This window comes from Heptranchias perlo, chromosome 24 (assembly GCF_035084215.1).
Source record: "Heptranchias perlo isolate sHepPer1 chromosome 24, sHepPer1.hap1, whole genome shotgun sequence".
Classification (NCBI taxonomy): domain Eukaryota; kingdom Metazoa; phylum Chordata; class Chondrichthyes; order Hexanchiformes; family Hexanchidae; genus Heptranchias; species Heptranchias perlo.
This window is the reverse complement of record NC_090348.1, coordinates 3,884,863-3,907,319: the sequence shown is the minus strand read 5'-3', so window position 1 is coordinate 3,907,319 and position 22,457 is coordinate 3,884,863. Positions and strand designations below refer to the sequence as shown.

General features: G+C 46.6%; 1 protein-coding gene across 1 annotated transcript in view; it reads right to left on the bottom strand.

Moving 5' to 3' along the window:
- Positions 1 to 2,967: 2,967 nt before the first annotated feature.
- Positions 2,968 to 22,457, bottom strand: part of hal (histidine ammonia-lyase) — a 30,427-nt gene continuing 10,937 nt past the window's right edge. The window contains exons 11-20 of the mRNA XM_068004623.1: positions 20,282 to 20,429; positions 19,353 to 19,448; positions 19,195 to 19,253; positions 18,289 to 18,369; positions 14,527 to 14,592; positions 13,611 to 13,776; positions 8,185 to 8,319; positions 4,748 to 4,856; positions 4,575 to 4,644; positions 2,968 to 3,566 (exon numbers count right to left, since the gene is read on the bottom strand). Coding sequence (XP_067860724.1) covers positions 3,435 to 3,566; positions 4,575 to 4,644; positions 4,748 to 4,856; positions 8,185 to 8,319; positions 13,611 to 13,776; positions 14,527 to 14,592; positions 18,289 to 18,369; positions 19,195 to 19,253; positions 19,353 to 19,448; positions 20,282 to 20,429 — 1,062 coding nt within the window. The 3' untranslated portion in view covers positions 2,968 to 3,434. The remainder of the gene's footprint in view (positions 3,567 to 4,574; positions 4,645 to 4,747; positions 4,857 to 8,184; positions 8,320 to 13,610; positions 13,777 to 14,526; positions 14,593 to 18,288; positions 18,370 to 19,194; positions 19,254 to 19,352; positions 19,449 to 20,281; positions 20,430 to 22,457) is intronic.

Below are 22,457 nucleotides of genomic sequence, written 5' to 3'. Positions count from 1 at the left end.
AAGTCACACACCATCCCGACTTGGAAATATATCACCGTTCCTTCATCACTGGGTCAAAATCCTGGAACTCCCTTCCTAACAGCACTGTGGGAGAACCTTCCACACACAGTAATGAAAGGGAGCCCTCACTGTGAGACTGCTCGTTTTCATCTACACATTCTGTATTGTTGACTATACTTCTTCTAACAGTCTGACCCTATCTCTGAGTGTAAAGAATCATAGAGCACAAAGGAGGCCATTTGGCCCATCGTGCCTGTGCCAGCTTTGAAACAGCTATCCAATTAGTCCCACTCCCCTGCTCTTTCCCCATAGGCCTATAAATGTTTGGGATCAGTTTACCATGGCAACAGCATGATACCCCAATTATAATTTTGTGGGAAGCAAATTTTTAAAAAATTACAGTAAAATAGAGTCCAAAATTCCAAAGTTATTAATTCTCAGCAGGCAGCATCAATATAAATAAAAATGGAGATTTTGAGAAAGTTGCAAATGTTGGAGATCTGAAATTAAAAATTTGAGAAAACTAGCAGCTGTCTGCACCCAAGAAATCAAAAATAGGTCAATGTTTCAAGTGGGAGGTCCTGTGTTCAGAGGGAAGGTTTTGGAAACATTGACCCACCTTTTTTCAAATGCTGCTGGGTTTCTAACATCTGTTGTTATCACAAGTTGAAATACACAATTGCAGACAGCCTTCGGGGTAAACACATTATGACTTTTAGTCAAAGTCTTCAAATAGGTTCAGTTCAGAGAATCATACAGCAAAGAAGGAAGCCATTCAGCCTATCGAGCCTGTGCTGGCTCTTTGAAAGAGGCCATCCAATTATTCCCATTCTCCTGCTCTTTCCCATTGCCCTGCAAATTTTTCCTTTACAAGTATTTATCCAATTCCCTTTTCAAAGTTACTACTGAATCTGTTTCCACCACCCTTTCAGGCAGTGCATTCCAGATCATAACAACTTGCTGCATAAAAAATTTCTCACCAATTATCTTAAATCTGTGTCCTCTGGTTACCGACCCTCCTGCCAGTGGAAACAGTTTCTTCCGATTTACTCTATCAAAACCGTTCATGATTTTGAACACCTCTATCAAATCTCCCCTTAACCTTCTCTGTTCTAAGGAGAACAACCCCAGCTTCTCCAGTCTCTCCACATAACTGAAGTCCCTCATCCCTGGTATCATTCTGGTGAATCTCCTCTGCAAGGTGCACTCAAGTTCTTTTGAAAAGTATAGGAATCTTAGGAGAAACTTAAGGGTGAATTTCCTCAGAGCTTCTCCCATTCTAAGAACTTAAGAAATAGGAGCAGGAGGAGGTCATCCGGCCCCTTGAGCCTGCTCCGCAATTCAACAAGATCATGGCTGATCTTCCACCTCATTGCCATTTTCCTGCACCAACCCCATATCCTTTGATGCCCTTAATATCGAGAAATCTGTCGATCTCTATTTTGAATGTACTCAATGACTGAGCCTCCACAGCCCTCTGGGGTAGAGAATTCCAAAGATTCACCACCCTCTGAGTGAAGAAATTTCTCCTCATCTCGGTCCTAAATGGCCTACCCTTTATTCTGAGACTGTGACCCCTGGTTCTAGTCTCCCCAGCCAGGGGAAACATCCTCCTTGCATTTATCTTGTTGAGCCCTGTAAAAATGTTGTATGTTTCAATGAGATCACCTCACATTCTTCTAAACTCTAGAGATTACAGGCCTAGTCTACTCAATCTGTCCTCATATAATAATCCCACCATCCCAGGAATCAGTCTGGTGAACCTTCGTTGCACTCCCTCTATGGCAAGTATATCCTTTCATAGGTGAGGAGACCAAATTCGTACACAATACACCAGGTGCGGTCTTACCAAGGCCATATATATTTGCAGTAAGACATCTTTATTTCTGTACTCAAATCCTCTTGTAATAAACGACGACAGAAGTTCAACGGAAATTCCGTTGATGCCATAAATGGGGTTTCCACCAAAATTCCATCTGTGGAGTGTGAGAAACCCAGAGGAAATTCGCTCCTTTAATTCCCCAAGTTTCATTGCATTGACAGCTCTCTGGTTCAAATCTTTTCACAAATTTCAGGCGGTGTTGATACATAGAATATGATGTGTTGTTTCAGGGCCCACAAAGAACTATTTAGGTTTACTTTTATTTACTGTGTTCACTTATAATTTACCTGAATATTGAAACAAAACCAGGTGAATAATCTTGTTTTGAGATCTTAAAACCACATAGAACTCAAGAAACCTTTGTTTTTGTCCAACCTCCCTTTACTCTCCAAAATTCTTGAACTTGTTGTCGCTTCCCAAATCCATGTTCATCTTTCCTGCAACTCCATGTTTGAATCTCTCCAATCAGGTTCTGTCCTTGACACAGCCCAAACCAGTGTCACAAATAACACCCTCTGTGACTATCAGTGGTGCATTCTCACCTCGTCCTCTCTGCAGCCTTTGACATGGTCGATCACACCAGTCCTGTGAGAGCCATGGCTCAGTGGTAGCACTCTCACCTCTGAGTTAGAAGCTCATGGGTTCAAGTCCCACTCTAGAGACTTGAACACATAATCTAGGCTGACACTTCAGTGCAGTCCTGAGTGATTTCTGCACTGTATCTCATTGCTGTTTGTGGGATCTTGCTGTGTGCAAAATGGCTGCCATGTTTCCTACATTACAACAATAGCTACACTTCAAAAGTACTTAATTGGCTGTAAAGTGCTTTGGGACTTCCTGAGGTCATGAAAGGTGCTATATAAATGCAAGTTCATTCTTTCTTATTGATTTTATCACTTCAATAATAGAGCCATGTCAATCTTTAATGTGCTGAGATGTGAATGACCAAAGAGCGACCAAAATCTATTGACGTGGAACCCAACAAATCGTAAAGTAGTTGGAATAAGTATTAAATATACAAAAATAAGTAATGAAAACAGAATAACAAAACTGGGAAAACTGAAGAAATCAAAATAAAAGGCAGAGGAGGCGTAACAGTTTTTATTCTTAAATTTTTTTTTTGAAAAAATCCAACAGAATTGTCGAATTTTGTAATAGGCCGTAATATTGTAGGAAGAAAGTGGCATTACTGTGACATGGACACGCCAGCATCACAGAATAGGAGGTCAAATCTTTAAAAACAAAATGGTCAGTCCAGGGAGCAATGAATTTCCTGGAGCTGTCAGTATTCGAAGAACTCAGGGATACTGAGGCAGACTGTGGCTAACCTTAGTTACTTGCACATCACATTACATACAAGATACATTTTTGACAATTTAATATTTAAATTAAAATGTATTTCATATCCCATTTGTAAACATTACTTTTAAAGATTGAACTGCGCACTTGTATAAGAATATTATACATTACAGAAGATTTTACACAGTGTTTCTGTTCGTGTCAGTTTTACAAATGATTCTGTGAAGCAGCTGAGCTAACATTGCGTGTCATGCTATTCTTTCCGAGGTCGCTTGCAGGGAGACCTCGGAGGCTCCAATGTGAAGGCGGTTGGTGAAACGGGCCTAGCCTCTGGCAGGTTTGCCGATCTGTACTTCTCGATATAAGGGTGTGCCACTTCCCAAACCTATGGGGAGAAGGCGGAACCCAGTCAGCAACAGAAGCAATCCAATAGTGTGTGCGTAAACAAGACCTCAAAGTGCAATGGCAGTTGGACATTTCTTTTGCATGATAACTTGCCCTAGGATCATAGGAACAGGAGGAGGCCATTCAGCCCCTCGAGCCTGTTCCGCCATTCAATTAGATCATGGTTGATCTGTATCGTATACTCCATCTACTTGCTTTGGTTCCACATCCCTTAATACCCTTGCCTAACAAAAATCTATCAATGTCAATTTGGAAATCTTCAATTGACCCCAGTCTCAACAGCCTTTTGGGGGAGAGAGTTCCAGATTTCCACTCCCCTTTGTGTGAAGAAGTGCTTCCTGACATCACCCCTGAACGGCCTAGCTCTAATCTTAAGGTTATGCCCCCTTGTTCTGGACTCCCCCACCAGAGGAAATGGTTTCTCTCTATCTACCCTATCAAATCCTTTAAACATCTTAAAAACCATAATTAGATCACCCCATAATCTTCTATACTCAAGGGAAGCCTAGTCTATGCAACCTGTCCTCATAATTTAACCCTTTTAGCCCCTGTATCATTCTGGTGAATCTGTGCTGCACCCCCTCCAAGGCCAATATATCCTTCCTGACGTGCGGTGCCCAAAACTGAACCCAGTCTCCAGATGGGGTCGAACCAGAGCTTTATATAACTGGAACATCACTTCCACCCCTTTGTATCCCAAAGGACTTATGTGGGATGGAGATTCGACTACATCATATTGTAAGCATTCAACACAGGCTAGGCACTGCTTTAAATGACAAATCCCATACAAAAAATATTTAATTCACGTTTATTAAAACAGCCAAATGAAAATTTTCCAAGAAATGAAGACATTTCTGAACCAATGTCTGTGTATAAATGATTAAAAAATAATGGGCCACTGGATCTTCATTTCGATAATGTTTTCTCAGATCACTTGTTAAAGATTAAAAGTGTTATCTAACATAAACACCACAATATACCAACTTGCCTTTTGTTCCACCAATAACCTGTGGACAACCTCAATATCTGGTGACATGAAACGGTCTTTAATCCAAGGTCTAGAAAGCAGACAGTAAGAAAACATTAACCAGCTTGACTGGGACCACCCCAGACCGTCACAGTTCAAACGCAAACCAAAGTAGGTCATTAGTTTAATCGTACCTCACAACTGTGCGGACCAGATCGTAGACCTTTTCCAGGGGCGTCGTTGTTTTTAGGGGGCGTAAAAACTCGATACCCTGACAGGCTGCCAGAAGCTCTATGCCGAGCACTGAGTGAAACAAAAGCACTCGATCATCAGGAATTACAAACTTTAGACACATACAAACAGTCAGAAACAAAGGTTTTAATGGGCTGCAACAACACAGAAACTGTATGTAATGAGGTAATTCAGTCTGAATCTCTCACCTTTTTTGTGGTGAATTTATATTATCACATGAGGAATTATCATGCTGGGAAATTTCAGGTATCTCATGTCCCCATCAAACACTCCCAGGGCAGGTACAGCACAGGTTAGACACAGAGTGAAGCTCCCTCTACACTGTCCCATCAAACACTCCCAGGGCAGGTACAGCACGGGTTAGACACAAAGTAAAGCTCCCTCTACACTGTCCCGTCAAACACTCTCAGGGCAGGTACAGCGCGGGTTAGATACAGAGTAAAGCTCCCTCTACACTGTCCCATCAAACACTCCCAGGGCAGGTACAGGGTTAGATACAGAGTAAAGCTCCCTCTACACTGTCCCATCAAACACTCCCAGGGCAGGTACAGGGTTAGATACAGAGTAAAGCTCCCTCTACACTGTCCCAATATTTAGGGTTATTCTGAATTCTTAACTCATAGTCATTACGCTGTGGATGAAATTTGCCCAAATATATTTTACGTCGGATTATTGCAGGCAGCAGATCAAGGAGACTCGCGTCGCATAGGAATTAAAAACATTTAGAAACCGGAGGAGGCCATTGTACCCAACAAGTTTGACCCTTTCGACTAATCTCAACTCCACGTAACTGTCTTCTCTTCATATTGCTTAAGCTATTTTTTCTAGAAACATATCTAGTTGTCTATTGATTGCATTTACATTATTCACTCCAACAGCCTTCCCTGATCATTTATTACCTTTTGTGTAAAAACTTTCAGCCTGATTTTCACTCTTCCTCCTAAATTCCTAATTTTTAATTGCTTTTGCCTGGTATTTTAACTCTTGATAATAATGCACTATTTGCCTGGATCCGTTCTATAAATCCCCTCCATAACCTTCGATTCTTCCATTAGGTCACCATGCCAGTTTCCTCTTTTTCCTAAGCCCAACGCTCTTTGTTTCTCTTCAGGGTTTATTTATTTATTTATTTTATTTGTTCATGGGATGTGGGCGTCGCTGACAAGGCCAGCATTTATTGCCCATCCCTAATTGCCCTTGAGAAGGTGGTGGTGAGCCGCCTTCTTGAATCACTGCAGTCCGTGTGGTGACGGTTCTCCCAGTGCTGTTAGGTAGAGAGTTCCAGGATTTTGACCCAGCGACAATGAAGGAACGGCGATATATTTCCAAGTCGGGATGGTGTGTGACTTGGAGGGGAACGTGCAGGTGGTGTTGTTCCCATGTACCTGCTACCCTTGTCCTTCTAGGTGGTAGAGGTTGCGGGTTTGGGAGGTGCTGTCGAAGAAGCCTTGGCGAGTTGCTGCAGTGCATCCTGTGGATGGTACACACTGCAGCCACAGTGCGCCGGTGGTGAAGGGAGTGAATGTTTAGGGTGGTGGATGGGGTGCCAATCAAACGGGCTGCTTTGTCCTGGATGGTGTCGAGCTTCTTGAGTGTTGTTGGAGCTGGATACCCAGACCCATGTTAATCTCTATATCCTAACAAAGTTAAGAAAATCATTATGATTAAATGGTCAGTACTACACACTAGTCTCAAGACTGTGTCTGACCCAATGACTTATTTAGGCAACAATACAACCATTTTTGACTTGCTAATGCAACCAAGGAGTTTTGGCCATTCTGTTCAGGCCCCACCAGCACGCCATTTGTCTGCCCAACTACACCCCCTTCCCAACAACTCTGTCAAGTAAAGCTCGACCTGTTCGACCCCAAGCTGAGCTTCAAACCCCATATCCTATCCATCACCAAGACTGTTAACTTCCACCTCCGCAACAGCCCCTGCTCCAACCCCTACCTCATCCCCATTGCTGCTGAAATCCTTAGCCATTCTTTTGTAACCTCCGGGCTCCAATTCTCCAATGCCCTGCTCAGTGGTCTCCCAAGTTCCAACCTCCATAAATGCCAAATCGTTGAGAACGCCAGTGCCCGCATCCTGCCCCACTCATCCATCATCCCTCTCCTCACCAACCTCCACCTGCTCCCCATTCTCCAGCTCCATGAATTCAAAATCCTTGACCTCAGTTACAAACCCCTCCATGGCCTCACCATCACCCGACTGCTGGAACATCTCCTCCAGCCCAATGTACCGGCCCACACACTTTAGTCCTCTGACTCTGGCCTCCTGTGCAATCCCCATCTCCCTCTGTTCCACCAGTGTTGGCAAAGCCTTTAGCCAGCTTGGCCCTACTCTGTAACCTTACTCCCTAAACCCTTCTCCCTTGCTCTCGGTACCTAATGAAGCCTCCTCAAAACCTCTCTCTTCAACCATGCTTTTGGTCCTCTCCACTAACTCCAATTACTGCTCACTGCCTGTTTCTGCTGTCTGCAGTTTTGGGCTCCACACTACAGGAAGGATGTTGGGGCAATGGAGAGGGTACAGCAGAGATTCATTAGGATGCTGCCTGGTATAAGGAAATAGAAATATGAAGAAAGCCTTTCCCTCCTATTTAAACAAGAGATCACTCAGAGATTAGCAAAAAATGCAGTAGGGATGGGGATTCAATGATTAGAGGGGCCAACATGGTGCTGGGGTTAGGGGCACATCGCATGGACTGGAAAAGATTTTGCAAGGGGAGGGAGAGCAACCATTCATCGTGGTCCGTGTGGGAGCCAATGACGTTTTTTTTATCATTCTCATGATATGGGCGTCACTGGCAAAGCCGGCATTTATTGCCCATCCTTAGTTGCCCCTTGAGAAGGTGGTGGTGGGCCTTCTTCTTGAACCGCTGCAGTCCGTGTGGTGAAGATGCTCCCACCGTGCTGTTAGAGAGGGAATTTCAGGATTTTGATCCAGTGACAATATATTTCCAAGTCGGGATGGTGTGTGACTTAGAGGGGAACTTGGAGGTGATGGTGTTCCCATGCACCTGCTGCCCTTGTCGTCTTAGGTGGTTTGCGAGGTACTGTCGAATTAATCTAGGCGAGTTGCTGCAGTGCATCGTGTAGATAGAACACACTGCAGCCACTGTGTGCCAGTGGTGGAGGGAGTGGATGTTTATGCCAATGAATGGGCTGCCAATCAAGCGGACTGCTTTGTCCTCTCTCTGTGCTCACTCATTTACACAGACACTAAACTTTTTACTAATAAAACGTGAGGAACAACATATGAAAACGAGTAAGAACCATTATTTACTTATGTTACAAGTAGGAATACACAGTTCTGAGTTGTTCTCAATATTTACCAGTGTAATAAAAGGACAGTCATCGGTACTTAGTCTTACCTTGTTCAACGTGCTCAATGACTCTCAGTGCTTTCCTGGCAGCCCATCCGCCCATGGAGACATGGTCCTCAGTGGCAGCGCTGGTCGACAGGGAGTCAACCGATGACGGGTGACACAGTACCTTGTTCTCAGAGACTAAAAATAAAAAAAAATGATTTCCAATATACTTGCTTTATAAACTAAAATGGTAACATTTAAGACTATAATTTTTCATGGAAGAAAAAGAGGTATCATTTTTGGATAGAGGAATATTATCAATGAGATATTAAAAGTCTTCCATCTGCATGCACTGAATGTCTACAAACCCTACTTCCTGTTGTGTTTTTGTCAACTTATATCAACTTTTCCCATTATAAATGGTTATCTCCATATTTATAATGAGAACTGCCTATGTAAACATGTCACACTGTAATTACACCCTCCCACCATTGGTGGAGCCTCCATTTTGCACCTCCCACCTCTTCGGTCTGTACTGTGGAGAAACTCCTCCTGAGCTCCAACCAACTCCAGGCCGCCTGGTCCAATAATGCCCAGCATCTCACTCCACTTCACCTGAAGACCACACTTGGTCTTGTGTGCGACATCACAGGAAATCAATTAGTGTGTAAACAAAAATGATTTATTACTATATAATTAAAAATCTTGCATAGGATGTGCACTTCTTGTTCACAAACCTTGCATCCTGTTGTCACGCATTTACCATTGGAAATTGTTATAGTTGGTGGCACTGGCCACTAGGGTGGCTCTGTGGAGTGAGTTTCTGAAGTCTCCCAATTCCGTTGCCATCTTGTATTAATTAAAAAAAACTTGTATTCGTCAACTGACCGCGGGCAAGATTGAGGCCTACTAACTGTGGGTGTTGCCCCGAGTGATGTCACCGTGCCTCCCACCTCGGGGCCTCGCTATGAAAATGAGGCAGGAAGCATGGTGATATCACTCCCACTTCATTTGCATTTGGGCACATTGTAGGCACAAGAGCTCCGCCAACCCTGGGGAACCCCCTCCCACCCCGCAGAACCCCCCCGAGAGCTCCGCCCTCGCAGGGGGGAACCCCCGAGAGCTCCGCCCTCCCCGGGGGGAAACCCTCGAGAGCTCCGCCCTCCCCGGGGGGAAACCCTCGAGAGCTCCGCCCTCCCCGGGGGGAAACCCTCGAGAGCTCCGCCCTCCCCGGGGGGGGGGAACCCCCAGAGCTCCGCCCTCGCAGGGGGGGAACCCCCAAAGCTCCGCCCTCGCAGGGGGGGAACCCCCAAAGCTCCGCCCTCCCCGGGGGGGGAACCCCCAGAGCTCCGCCCTCCCCGGGGGGGAACCCCGAGACCGCTGCCCTCCCCGGGGGGGAAACCCTCGAGAGCTCCGCCCTCGCAGGGGGGGGGAACCCCCAAAGCTCCGCCCTCCCCGGGGGGAACCCCGAGACCGCTGCCCTCCCCGGGGGGGAAACCCTTGAGAGCTCCGCCCTCCCCGGGGGGGAAACCACCGAGAGCAACATAAAGCAGTTTTGCCCAATAAAAATGGCCAACTAGCCACAGCTGAGGCTACGGTGACATTGTTTTAACCACATTCACTAATTTTAGTAGAAAACACCTTAATACAACAACAACAACTTGCATTTACACACACTCACACACGACAGGTAAATGTACGTCACTCGTGTATATTTAGTGAACAAACATCTCCCACCATTCAGGAACAATGGATGTAAAGCACTCACAACGATCAAAAGAACACTCCCACACTCTGCTTTTACTCGTACCATTTTACCAACAAACGCACAAAAAGGTTAAAGTTCATGTGTACACACTGTGCGAATATGAGTATTGAGATCACAACGACGGTGTCTATTACTCATTTCTTATTTACTAATCAGAAATGCAAGTAGCCACATCTGGATTCCTAATCAGCCACATGTGGATAGTGGCTAACATATTGGACAACACTGGCATAAAGGGGGCGGAGATCTGGCATGAAAAATGGCCGATCCAAAATTGGTCGGATGTCTTTGAGGTATCCTCAGGGCATAGGACGTTGGTCACCAAAATTGGCCCTCGTTGCACCAGTTTTATACCTGTAAAACAAGAGCAATGAGGGCCAATTTCTCCCCCGTTGTCTACTCTCTCTCCCTCAGGTCTTAGGCCACCTCGTCATTTACTGGATGGAGAGGGCAGAGTCTATCAGATGTTGTCTAATTTCTCTCCCTCAGATCCTGGGCCATTCTTTGCTTCTCCCTCCTGCTGATGGCCAAGTGACCACTGAGCTCTCTCTATTGTCTCTCCTTCCTCATCTGGGATCTTCATCGGAAGGCCCTTATACAGGACCAAGTTATGCAGGACAGAGCATGTCACAACTATTCCAGAGACCCTAGCGGTTTGTACTGCCACGATCCCGCTGATCTATGGAGGCAGCGGAAGTGCCTCTTCAGGATGCCTATGGTGTGCTCCACAACCAAACATGAACGGGGGTGAGCCTCCGCATCACTGGAGGGACATGGACAAGGGGCGTTATCCAGGATAGTCTGTGTCAGGAAGGAGGCAGTTGGGCCCTTCTCCTTCTGCCTGGAACACAGGGGGGGATACCCGAAGTGAGGGATACCCAAGGGATGGGATACCTTTTTCTTTTATTCGTTCACGGGATGTGGGCGTCGCTGGCGAGGCCAGCATTTATTGCCCATCCCTAATTGCCCTTGAGAAGGTGGTGGTGAGCTGCCTTCTTGAACCGCTGCAGTCCGTGTGGTGACGGTTCTCCCACAGTGCTGTTAGGAAGGGAGTTCCAGGATTTTGACCCAGCGACAATGAAAGAACGGCGATATATTTCCAAGTCGGGATGGTGTGTGACTTGGAGGGGAACGTGCAGGTGGTGTTGTTCCCATGCGCCTGCTGCTCTTGTCCTTCTAGGTGCTAGAGGTCGCGGGTTTGGGAGGTGCTGTCGAAGAAGCCTTGGCGAGTTGCTGCAGTGCATCCTGTGGGTGGTACACACTGCAGCCACAGTGCGCCGGTGGTGAAGGGAGTGAATGTTTAGGGTGGTGGATGGGGTGCCAATCAAGCGGGCTGCTTTATCTTGGATGGTGTCGAGCTTCTTGAGTGTTGTTGGAGCTGCACTCATCCAGGCAAGTGGAGAGTATTCCATCACACTCCTGACTTGTGCCTTGTAGATGGTGGAAAGGCTTTGGGGAGTCAGGAGGTGAGTCACTCGCCACAGAATACCCAGCCTCTGACCTGCTCTCGTAGCCACAGTATTTATATGGCTGGTCCAGTTCAGTTTCTGGTCAATGGTGACCCCCAGGATGTTGATGGTGGGGGATTCGGCGATGGTAATGCCGTTGAATGTCAAGGGGAGGTGGTTAGACTCTCTCTTGTTGGAGATGGTCATTGCCTGGCACTTATCTGGCGCGAATGTTACTTGCCACTTATCAGCCCAAGCCTGGATGTTGTCCAGGTCTTGCTGCATGCGGGCTCGGACTGCTTCATTATTTGAAGGGTTGCGAATGGAACTGAACACTGTGCAGTCATCAGCGAACATCCCCATTTCTGACCTTATGATGGAGGGAAGGTCATTGATGAAGCAGCTGAAGATGGTTGGGCCTAGGACACTGCCCTGAGGAACTCCTGCAGCAATGCCTGACAGGGGTTGGGATACATACCGTTGGGGGAGGGAGGGGGAGGGGAATACCTGAGTCCCTTAGGATGAAGTTGTTGTGAAAGCTCCCTGAAAATTTGGCTTTGTCGTGAATGTTCTTACACTGCTGGTCACACGACACCTGAACGTTGGGGGAGTGGAGTCCCTCGTGATTTAGAAAGTTCTGGAGTTTCTGAAGTGGGGCTCGTATTGTGACATGGGTGTCGTGTTTGGACATCCTGAAGGCTCTAAATTGGGGAGCCCTCTGGAAAAGCCCGTCAGTAACTTGATGTATATAGCAACAGGCTCAAACTGGGAAGGCAACATTTGCAGACTTAACGCTCCCCGTAGCATAGAAATTGAGAGACGTGGTGATATTTACAGAGAGAGCTGTGAGTTACTGAGAGGATGTTTTGAGGCCTGGCTGCAAAAGGACTCAGAATTCCTGCAACGTCTCCTCAAGCAAACCTCTTCTGACACATCCTCACAGGAATGACAAAAAATAATTAAAAAGGCTAACAGGGGGCTGGAATACAAAGGGGAGGAAGTTATGCTTCAGTTTATAAAGCTCTGGTTAGACCCCCATCTGGAAATATTGCGTTCAGTTCTGGGCACCGCCCCTCAGGAAGGATAGACTGGCCTTGGAGGGGGTGCAGCGTAGATTCACCAGAATGATACCGGGGCTAAAAGGGTTAAATTATGAGGACATTTTGCATAGACTAGACTTGTATTCCCTTGCATTTAAAAGATTACCGAGTGATGTAATTGAGGTGTTTAAGATGATTAAAGGATTTGATAGGGTAGATAGAGAGAAACTATTTCCTGTGGTGGGAGAGTCCAGAACAAGGGAGCATAACCTTAAAATTAGAGCCAGGCCGTTCAGCGGTGATGTCAGGAAGCACTTCTTCACACAAAGGGGAGTGGAAATCTGGAACTCTCTCCCCCAAAAAGCTGTTGAGGCTGGAGGACAATTAAAAATTTAAAAACTGAGATTGATAGATTTTTGTTGGGCAAGGGTATTAAGGGATATGGAGCAAAGGCAGGTAAATGGAGTGAAGATACAGATCAGCCATGATCTAATTGAATGGCGTAACAGGCTCGAGGGGCTGAATGGCCTCCTCCTGTTCCTATGTTCCTACAGACTCTGGAATCTAGTGGAATGGGTACCTCCTAATTGGTCTTTTTTTTCCCCTTTGGAACAGCCTTATCCTGTGAGCTTCTCTCATTATCTCTTCATCCCATTCCTGTTCTGTCTCCATCATTAGTGCATATATGGGAATGTCCACAACGAACCCTGTGATAAGGGCTCAATGAATGAAGGATGTGGGGAAAAAGAATTCCCTGCCTGAAACTGCTGAAAGGCAGAATGTAGAATCTTAGAAGCGCAGCACAAAAAAAATCAAATCATTCCAGTCAAAGCTAAGTTATCAGAACACGTTTCTGGACAGTCAGACCATGCGAACTCAACCAGTTCCTGGTTTGGCAAGTCATGCAGTTAACTCACACCTGCTTTATACTGGGATGGATCAAGTCAAGTGCAGTGCTGGTGGGAATTAACTTTGGGATCACGATATCCCCTCATTATCCTGTCGTCTGCCCACAGGTTAGTCACGTTGGGGCACCAGCCCCGCCCACTTCTGCTGGAATTTTTTTTTCTATCCAAGAAAGGATGGAACATTCCTCCACAAATATCCCAAATCCCAACCGTACCCCACTGGAAAACCACTGTCTGTCTGGGCTATAAAATCCTGAAAGGTGCCACTAATAAAACAGCAACTGATTCAGACCTTTCTGAAATTCAGACTGGAATATTGACCTACCCAAGGCAGCTGCTGAGCAGTGAGCTATCATGAAGCCAGAGTTCAGGCCCCCTTCATTGACCAGAAAGGCTGGCAGTTCACTCAGGGATGGATTACACAGTCTTTCAATTCTCCTCTCGCTGATCGCAGCCAGTTCGTGAACACCAATCGCCAGGTAGTCAAGGGCCTGTGTAAAAACAAACACAAGGAATTGATTCTGATTAACGGGACTCCAGCGATGCGCAAACTATGGTCTGAAATTAAAAAGTGTACGTCCGCTGCCTGTGATTGGGTTTTCTTTGGCTATTACAAATATCTCAGACCTTGTGTTTGACAGAAATAAAAGGCATTCTTATCCGTCTTAATACTTTTCAGTATTTTAAAAACATGGTAAGGTATTTAATATCTGTAATAATTATGGGATGAGTAGGTGATTTAGACCGTTAACCACCATCGATAACAACATACTGCACAAGTAAACATTCCACAGATGTTATTATATGTAAGACCCAAAATAATTGACACCACGAAACATAGAACCATAGAGCCCAGAAGGAGGTCATTCAGCCCATCATGCCTGTGCCAGCTCTCTGAAAGAGATATCCAATTATTCCCACTCCCCTGCTCTTTCCCCCAGAACCTTTTAATTTTATCTTCTTCAAACACTTGCCTTTTCAAAGCCATGACTTATTCTGGTTCCTCCACTGTTTCTGGTGGGACAGTCCATGTCTTAATGACCCACTGTGTAAAGAAGGTTCTCCCAACCTCTCCCCTCGTTCTTCTGATGATCCTAAATTTCTGTCCTCCAGTTACCGACTCACCAATCAGTGGAAATAGTATTTCCCAATTTACTTCATCAAAACTCTTTGTAATTTGGAACGCCTCTATCAGCTCTCTTAACCTTTTTGTTCTAATAATATTGAGTACAAGTACTTACTTTCGCAGGATATTCTCCATGAAAGTTTCCGCCAGAAATTGTCTCTCCTCTTTCTGCAAACACCATCTTAAGTAAATAAATTAAGGTTTATAACCAGCGGCGTAGGGTGCTATGATGTCACCGGGAGCCCAGTGGCCGTAACCAAAAAAACTTTACCACAGAATTAAGTTTCGCCAAGGCACTTAAATGGTTTTTGTGTTGACACAAGTAAAATTTGACCCAAAGTTCTTGGTGAAAGAGAAGAACATTGGGATTCATTTAAATCCATCTGTTATATTCAACAGGTCCATTTATTTAAATTGCAAAGTCTAACCTACTGATTTTCTCGCAGATATAGACTATGCAATACAACCACGGCTAATAACATCTCTGCACAAATCAGCTACATGGTGGGGCCTACACTGGTCAGATATTTGGGGAGGTAAAGCAACACTGGTGTTGCTTGAACTGATCGGATGGACAGGGGCTCATTGACCTCTGGGAAGGTCTGCAAGATGCTCAATTTAGTTCTGGGAAATGAAGTGAGGAAAATAACTGACGTGAGAGTAGGAGAATAATTGGGAAATGGCGACAACCGTTGAGTTAGCTTCAATGTAAGAATAGAAAAGGGATAATGAAGAGTCAAAAATGATGATGCCAGATTGGAAAAGGGATCTGGGACAAATTAAATGGGCAGAGAAGTTAGTAAATAGGATGACAGATCAGCAGTGGAAAATCTTCAATTAGAGATGGATGGAGTACAAGATCAATATATTCCTATAAAGCAAAAAAGGGGGAATCAAAGAATGGAATTCCATGGATGAATAGAGAGATTAAAAAACTGAAACTTAAAAGGGAGATGTGTGATAAAGTTAGAGCTAACAATAGTAAAAATGATTGTGAGGAATATAGAAAGTTTAATGGGAGGTGAACAGGGAGATTAGAAGGGCCAAAAGGGTATATGAAAAAAGTCTAGCAGATAATATTAAAGGAAATAATAAGGGCTTTTGTAAGCATATAAAAAGAAATAGAACAGTTAAAGAGGATAGGATCGTTCAGGGATGAAGGAGGGGATCTGTGGAGGGTATCAGTATGGCATAGATATTAAATATATATTCTGCACTGGTTTTATAAATGATGGGGAAGTGAGGTGTACCAGAGAAGGGCCTTCCATCCAAGTCCATGGAGCATATGCAGGCAAGATTCTGCTCAATAGGATCCATTATAGCAACTTTCAATCTAAAACATGCCCACTATGACCTGCATCCTGAGACCACTCAAGAAGGAGCAGACAGCTCAATGGGTCTAGAACATATGAGTATAACAGATCATGTATCCCTTTGGGTATTGAAATATCATTACATGAACTATTTAGCACTTGTACATAACCAGTATCTATTGATGTAAAGTACAATTAAAATCAGAGCAAATGGTTACGATGATGCCTAGTAATCTGCAAACCCATCCAACCTCTTCAGGGCCCCTATTAATTCTACTATTCCCTGTGTGAAAGAAGCATGCCTCCAACATTACTTTTCACATGGCTTCAGTCAGGCAAAATATGGTGAATTTAAAATGGACATCGGTTCGCCTTTTCTTAAAAGAATTCTTCTATCTTTGGGGGAACAAAATACAACACAGGAATACTGTCCAGGGATCTCTACATTTCAGCAGGGGCCAACTGGTGGAGCTGGTCTCCCACTCTGAAATTGTTGCATGTATTCGCAAGTTAATTGCTTCAGACGTTCCCTCGTGTTTTTGAAATGTTAATGCACGAGAGATTGCCGACTCATCTCAGACACTCAGAGATTGCTCTCAGAGCAAAGCTGACTACGAGGAGGCAGGCTATTTAATATGGAAATCAGGTAAAAATACAAAAGCAAATGAAACCACCAGGACTGTTGTGGCCCTCCCCCTTCTGCTTGAATCGTGAAACTGATTAAAAAATATGATCCATCAGTACATAGCCAGTGGGAGTGGGGGAGGTGAGGGCTGGAGCCTGGGGTGGGGGAGGTGTGGGCTGGTGCTTGGGGAGGGGGAGGTGTGGGCGGGAGCTTGGGGTGGGGGAGGTGAGGGCCGGAGCCTGGGGTGGGGGAGGTGAGGGCCGGAGCCTGGGGTGGGGGAGGTGAGAGCTGGAGCCTGGGGTGGGGGAGGTGTGGGCTGGTGCTTGGGGAGGGGGAGGTGTGGGCGGGAGCTTGGGGTGGGGGAGGTGTGGGCGGGAGCTTGGGGTGGGGGAGGTGAGGGCCGGAGCCTGGGGTGGGGGAGGTGTGGGCCGGTGCTTGGGGTGGGGGAGGTGTGGGCTGGTGCTTGGGGAGGGGGAGGTGTGGGCCGGAGCCTGGGGTGGGGGAGGTGTGGGCCGGAGCCTGGGGTGGGGGAGGTGAGGGCTGGTGCTTGGGGTGGGGGAGGTGTGGGCTGGTGACTGGGGTGGGGGAGGTGAGGGCCGGAGCCTGGGGTGGGGGAGGTGTGGGCTGGAGCCTGGGGTGGGGGAGGTGTGGGCTGGTGCCTGGGGTGGGGGAGGTGTGGGCCGGAGCCTGGGGTGGGGGAGGTGAGGGCCGGTGGGGTGGGGGAGGTGTGGGCCGGTGCTTGGGGTGGGGGAGGTGTGGGCCGGAGCCTGGGGTGGGGGAGGTGTGGGCCGGTGCTTGGGGTGGGGGAGGTGTGGGCCGGAGCCTGGGGTGGGGGAGGTGTGGGCCAGAGCCTGGGGTGGGGGAGGTGTGGGCCGGAGCCTGGGGTGGGGGAGGTGAGGGCTGGTGCCTGGGGTGGGGGAGGTGTGGGCCAGGGGAGGTGTGGGCCGGTGCTTGGGGTGGGGGAGGTGAGGGCCGGAGCCTGGGGTGGGGGAGGTGTGGGCCGGAGCCTGGGGTGGGGGTCCCCACGGTCGGTGGGGTGGTCCGCACTCCTGGGGTCTACCTACCTTTCTCCATCACGTTCCTGGGCCACGGGAACCTTCTCCTCTTTGCCAGAATTCCCATGTTTCCCTCCCCCTCTGCTATTCTGCTGTCACCATTTACACCTCCCCTGGACCCATCTTTTGTTTCTTTACCTGTCCCATCACCACCCCCTTTTGCCTTGCACCATCATCCCTTTTATCATTGATCACTCCTGCCCTCCACCCTATCACATTCCCTCCCCTTTGCTCTTTTCTCCCTCCCACCTTATCCCTGGCTCTGCACTTAGTTATAAACAGTTAATCTCGAACATTCTGATGAAAGGTCAACGACCTGAAACGTTTCTCTCTCCACAGATGCTGCCTGACCTGCTGAGTGTTTCCAGCATTTCCTGTTTTTATTTCAGATTAAACAGAACAGATTGGATCAAGACAGGTTAATTTGGTATATTGAGATCTGTTAATTTGGTATATTGAGATCTGTTAATTTGGTATATTGAGGTCTGTTAATTTGGTATATTGAGATCTGTTAATTTGGTATATTGAGATCTGTTAATTTGGTATATTGAGGTCTGTTAATTTGGTATATTGAGATCTGTTAATTTCTGTGAATTCTTTTCATCACAAACAACAATTAATTCACCTTCCACATAGTCCCCTTTTGTTGGGTGATTTGGCATATTGAAATTTATTAGGTTCAGCCATTTTTGCAACACATACCACTTAACCTACTGCCATGCACCTCCTTCACCTCCATGTATGTCCCTTACAGTAATGGTCTTACCGTACCTCTGTGCCTTTTTTCAAAGTTTCTTTCAGGGCCTCGCTGTGGTAGACCCAGAGTCAACACAGCCTGAAAGAAGAAAGCTCACACTGTGCTACACTAAACTCACAAAGGATACCGGATTATCTGTGGCACTGTTGATTTCAGTATCAATTATAGTTTTCACGAATGCAATAGTGTCATTCACTACTCCATGCACCTGCAAAAAATGCAATCACATTAAACCGAGTATAGTAAGCATTTATTTTTTGAAATTTCAAATGCAGTGGTCAGTTTTCTGAGTTAGTGCTCCCCACACAAAGCGAGAATGGGCACAGGTCAGTGCTCACATCACACATGCTCTTCAGACCATTAAAGTGAGGAGAATCAGGTACTGAGTGAATCCAATTCTGCACCTTGTTACAGGAGGCTCTGGGCCAGGAGCATGAAATCAGAACATTTACCCATCTTCTACAGTGTAAATATCTGTCAGTCTTGGCTCAGTGGGGGCACTGAGCACATGGTCCAGGCTGACACTCCCAGTGTAGTACTGAGGGAGTGCTGCACTGTCGGTGGTGCCATTTTTCGGATGAGCTGCCCCCTGTGGATATAAAAGATCCCACTGCAATATTCAAAGAAGAGCAGGGGAGTTCTCCCCGGTGTCCTGGGGCCAATATTTATCCCTCAACCAACATCACTAAAACAGATTATCTGGTCATTATCACATTGCTGTCTGTGGGAGCTTGCTGTGAGCAAATTGCCTCATTTCCTACATTGCAACAGTTGTCTATACTTCAAAAGTACTTTGATGCCTGTAAAGCCCTTTGGGACGTCCTGAGGTTGCGAAATGCGCCTGATAAATGTAAGTTCGTTCTTTTCAATAATAGAAACAAGAAGTATAATCAGGAAATCAACAGCATTACAGAATATAGGATGCAGCTCATTGCGGTTTTAATATGTCAATCATTGGCGTCTGCTGGTTGTAAATCTAATTTGAAAAGAGTCCTACACCGTCAGATCTCAGTGAAACGTTGGCAGTGCCTACCTGCGGGCAGCATCGTAGTGTATAGGCATCCTGGACACGATCACAGAACCTGTGGCTTTCTGTGAAGAGAGCACAAAGTTAGAGGAAGGCTGAAAAATAACGTCTTGACGTACGCTCGAAACATTGTTAACGGCCTCACACCGTTAGAAAGGGCTTACCTGCTATTTCCGAGGGATGGTGATCGGATCCCAACAGTGACCTAAATCGAAAGGCTACCTCCACCTGGCCAGGATGAGGACGCAATTCATGAATGTCTAAACACACGGGTAACAGCACATTTTAATACCAGTAGCTGAAGATTGTGTTATATTTGCACAGAGGGTTTAAAACAGGATATTATGGCTCGTCGTTAAATGCCTTTCACAACTTATTGGCTGGTTTTATTTCTGTGTCTAATTGTGTTTACAATGCACAAGGAGCAAATTTGCCGAGTTCATTCAATTGAGGGAATATTTTCTTCCTTCCCCTAACTTTAGCAAAGAAATCAGCTCTGGGGTAAAGGGGGAGATTTTTTCTCTGATACGTGCAAGCAGAGGACATTGTGTCTCATTATATGTTTAAAGGACTGAGACAACATAAGATTCACAGTGGCAGAAGGATCCTGGGTGGGGAGGGTCCTGGGTGGGAAGGGGGCCTGGGTGGGAAGGGGGCCTGGGTGGGAAGGGGGCCTGGGTGGGAAGGGGGCCTGGGTGGGGGGGGGGCCAGCTGTACTGCAATAGGATAGTTGAGGAGTTGGCTGTGGAACGGGGATTAATGGACACCTTTATTTTATTCATTCTCGGGATGTGAGAGTCGCTGCCAAGGCCTGTGCCATGGAGCAGCAGGTCATTCTTTCATTACAATCCAAACAATCTTTGATAAATAAATGTTCCAGCAAATTTAAACATTGCAATTGCTTAACACAAAATGTTGGGATAAGGATGATTAAGAAGGTTATCACATTGGGTATCATGTGTGCGCACGGTACAATCTGAGGGGCCAAAAATCACCACAACTATATGTTCAGTAACGCCCAGTAACCACTCACGGCCCCCAGTAACCACTCACGGCCCCCAGTAACCACTCACGGCCCCCAGTAACCACTCACCACTGTCAAAGGCTCTGGTCGTGCCTTTCAGAACCTCCAGTGTAAGAGCTGCTACAATGTCCGCCTGTCGGGCTATAGCGGTCGCTCGCTCCACTGCCTCAGCGCCCAGCGACGTGATCATCTGAGTCCCATTAATGAGGGCCAGTCCCTATGTGATAAAACACAACACAATACTCTGCTAAAACATGTCGCAGTGGGAGAAGGAAGCTCAGCAACATCGTAACAAAACAAAACAGTTGCCACGGGGGGTGTACTGGCCACGTGCAGGGAGTCTCCTCTGTTGGCTCCCGGCCCCATCTGCATTCACAGCCCATTATCAGGGTATTGAGAGTCTAAAGCATCAGCCACTTTGCCGGGCTCAGATCTCCTTGTCCAATTACTCAGGGACTGGCACTCCTTCGTATTATTGGCCCATATCTCTACTCTCGAGTTAGGACCATACTTTGCCTGGACCTGCTCAGTGAGGCAAAAGTATTCGTTTACAGGGACACTGCTCACTGAGATTGCTTGTGGAGATTGTCGGCCATAACCTGGGACTCAGTGATTCCTCCCCTCCATTCTACCCTACCCTTGCAAAGTATTCTGTTTCAACAGAGTTACTGAACCAGGTTCAATGGGAATCCTCCAATGGGAATCCCTCTGTACTTGATCCAGATCCTGGAGGAAGAGGAGCAGCAGGAGGCTGTAATGGAAGCTGGGTTAATCGGGCTAAATTATGAGGACAGGTTGCATAGACTAGTCCTGTATCCCCTTGAGTATAGAAGATTAAGGGGTGATCTAATTGAGGTGTTTAAGATGATTAAAGGATTTGATAGGGTAGATAGAGAGAAACTATTTCCTCTGGTGGGGGAGTACAGAACAAGGGGGCATAACCTTAAAATTAGAGCTAGGCCGTTCAGGGGTGATGTCAGGAAGCACTTCTTCACACAAAGGGGAGTGGGAATCTGGAACTCTCTCCCTCAAAAGCTGTTGAGGCTGGGGGTCAATTGAAGATTTCAGAACTGAGATTGATCGATTTTTGTTGGGCAGGAGTATTAAGGGATACGGAACCAAGGTGGGTAGATGGAGTTAAGATACAGATCAGCCATGATCTAACTGAATGGCAGAACAGGCTCGATGGGCAGAATGGCTTTCTCCTGTTCCTATGTTCCATTGGAATCAACGGAAATAAAAATGGGGAGAGATGTGAAACAGGCTGTCGATCACCCGTTTTACACTATCGCCCAAATTCAAAATTAGCCCCCATTAAGTTCACAATTTTTCTTGTTCTAATAAAGTGCTGCTCCTCAGGTTTGAAAAGTGACCTTGAGTGTACAATAACGCCCTCATCCTTTGGCCTCTCCGTCCCTCATGTAGATGTCGGGTCAATGGTTTACAGCGACAGCCTTCAACCGCAGGTAATATTTGCACAACGCAGAGGTCAAAACGGCTTCAGCAAATATTTAGCAACAAGTGACCCCTGAGAATGTGTTGATTTTGACCAGGACGGTCCTGCCCTTGTTACAGAACGTGGGTAAGATGCTCGTAACAGCCCCGGTATAACTCCGCCGTCGGAAGTGTGGGGGAGGAGCGAGACATCAGACTCCTGAATCCCAGCCATTTGCAGTGTCCCCTGGACGTCTGGCGCAGAGAGAGCTGATCGACCGTGGGGGGGGGGGGGGGCGGGGGAAGCTGGCCATATCGGACGAAGGCTTCCAGTTTTTAAAGAGAAATGTTGGGCATTTATCTCGGAGCCACTTTCCAGACGGTTTAGTGATCGATCGGCAAGAGGGAGCCAGAACTCCACAGTTATACAGACTGTCCCCCGGCTGTGGGAAAGGGTGGAACTGCCCCAGGGGAACGTCACCTCCCCCCCCCATCCAAGACCCGCCTCTTTCAACCATATCAGGGTGAAGGGGGGAGGGGCAAGAGTGCAAGAAGTGCCCCCTGCTAGAGTTTCACAATGTAAAGAGAAAGGGGCGGGTAGCAGGGAACTACCCCAAATTACATCCCCCCACCCCCCCGCCATGCAACCTGTGGCCTTGTTCCTGGGTCCAGGATTCTCACAGCCTGTGTCTCTGGCTGTACAGAACGATGAAGTTATAAGGAAACCGCTCAGTTCATAGAAGCTTCTGAACCAATCTGTGTGGAACTTCTATTAAATATTAACTGGAAACCACCAGTTCTGTTATTTTCA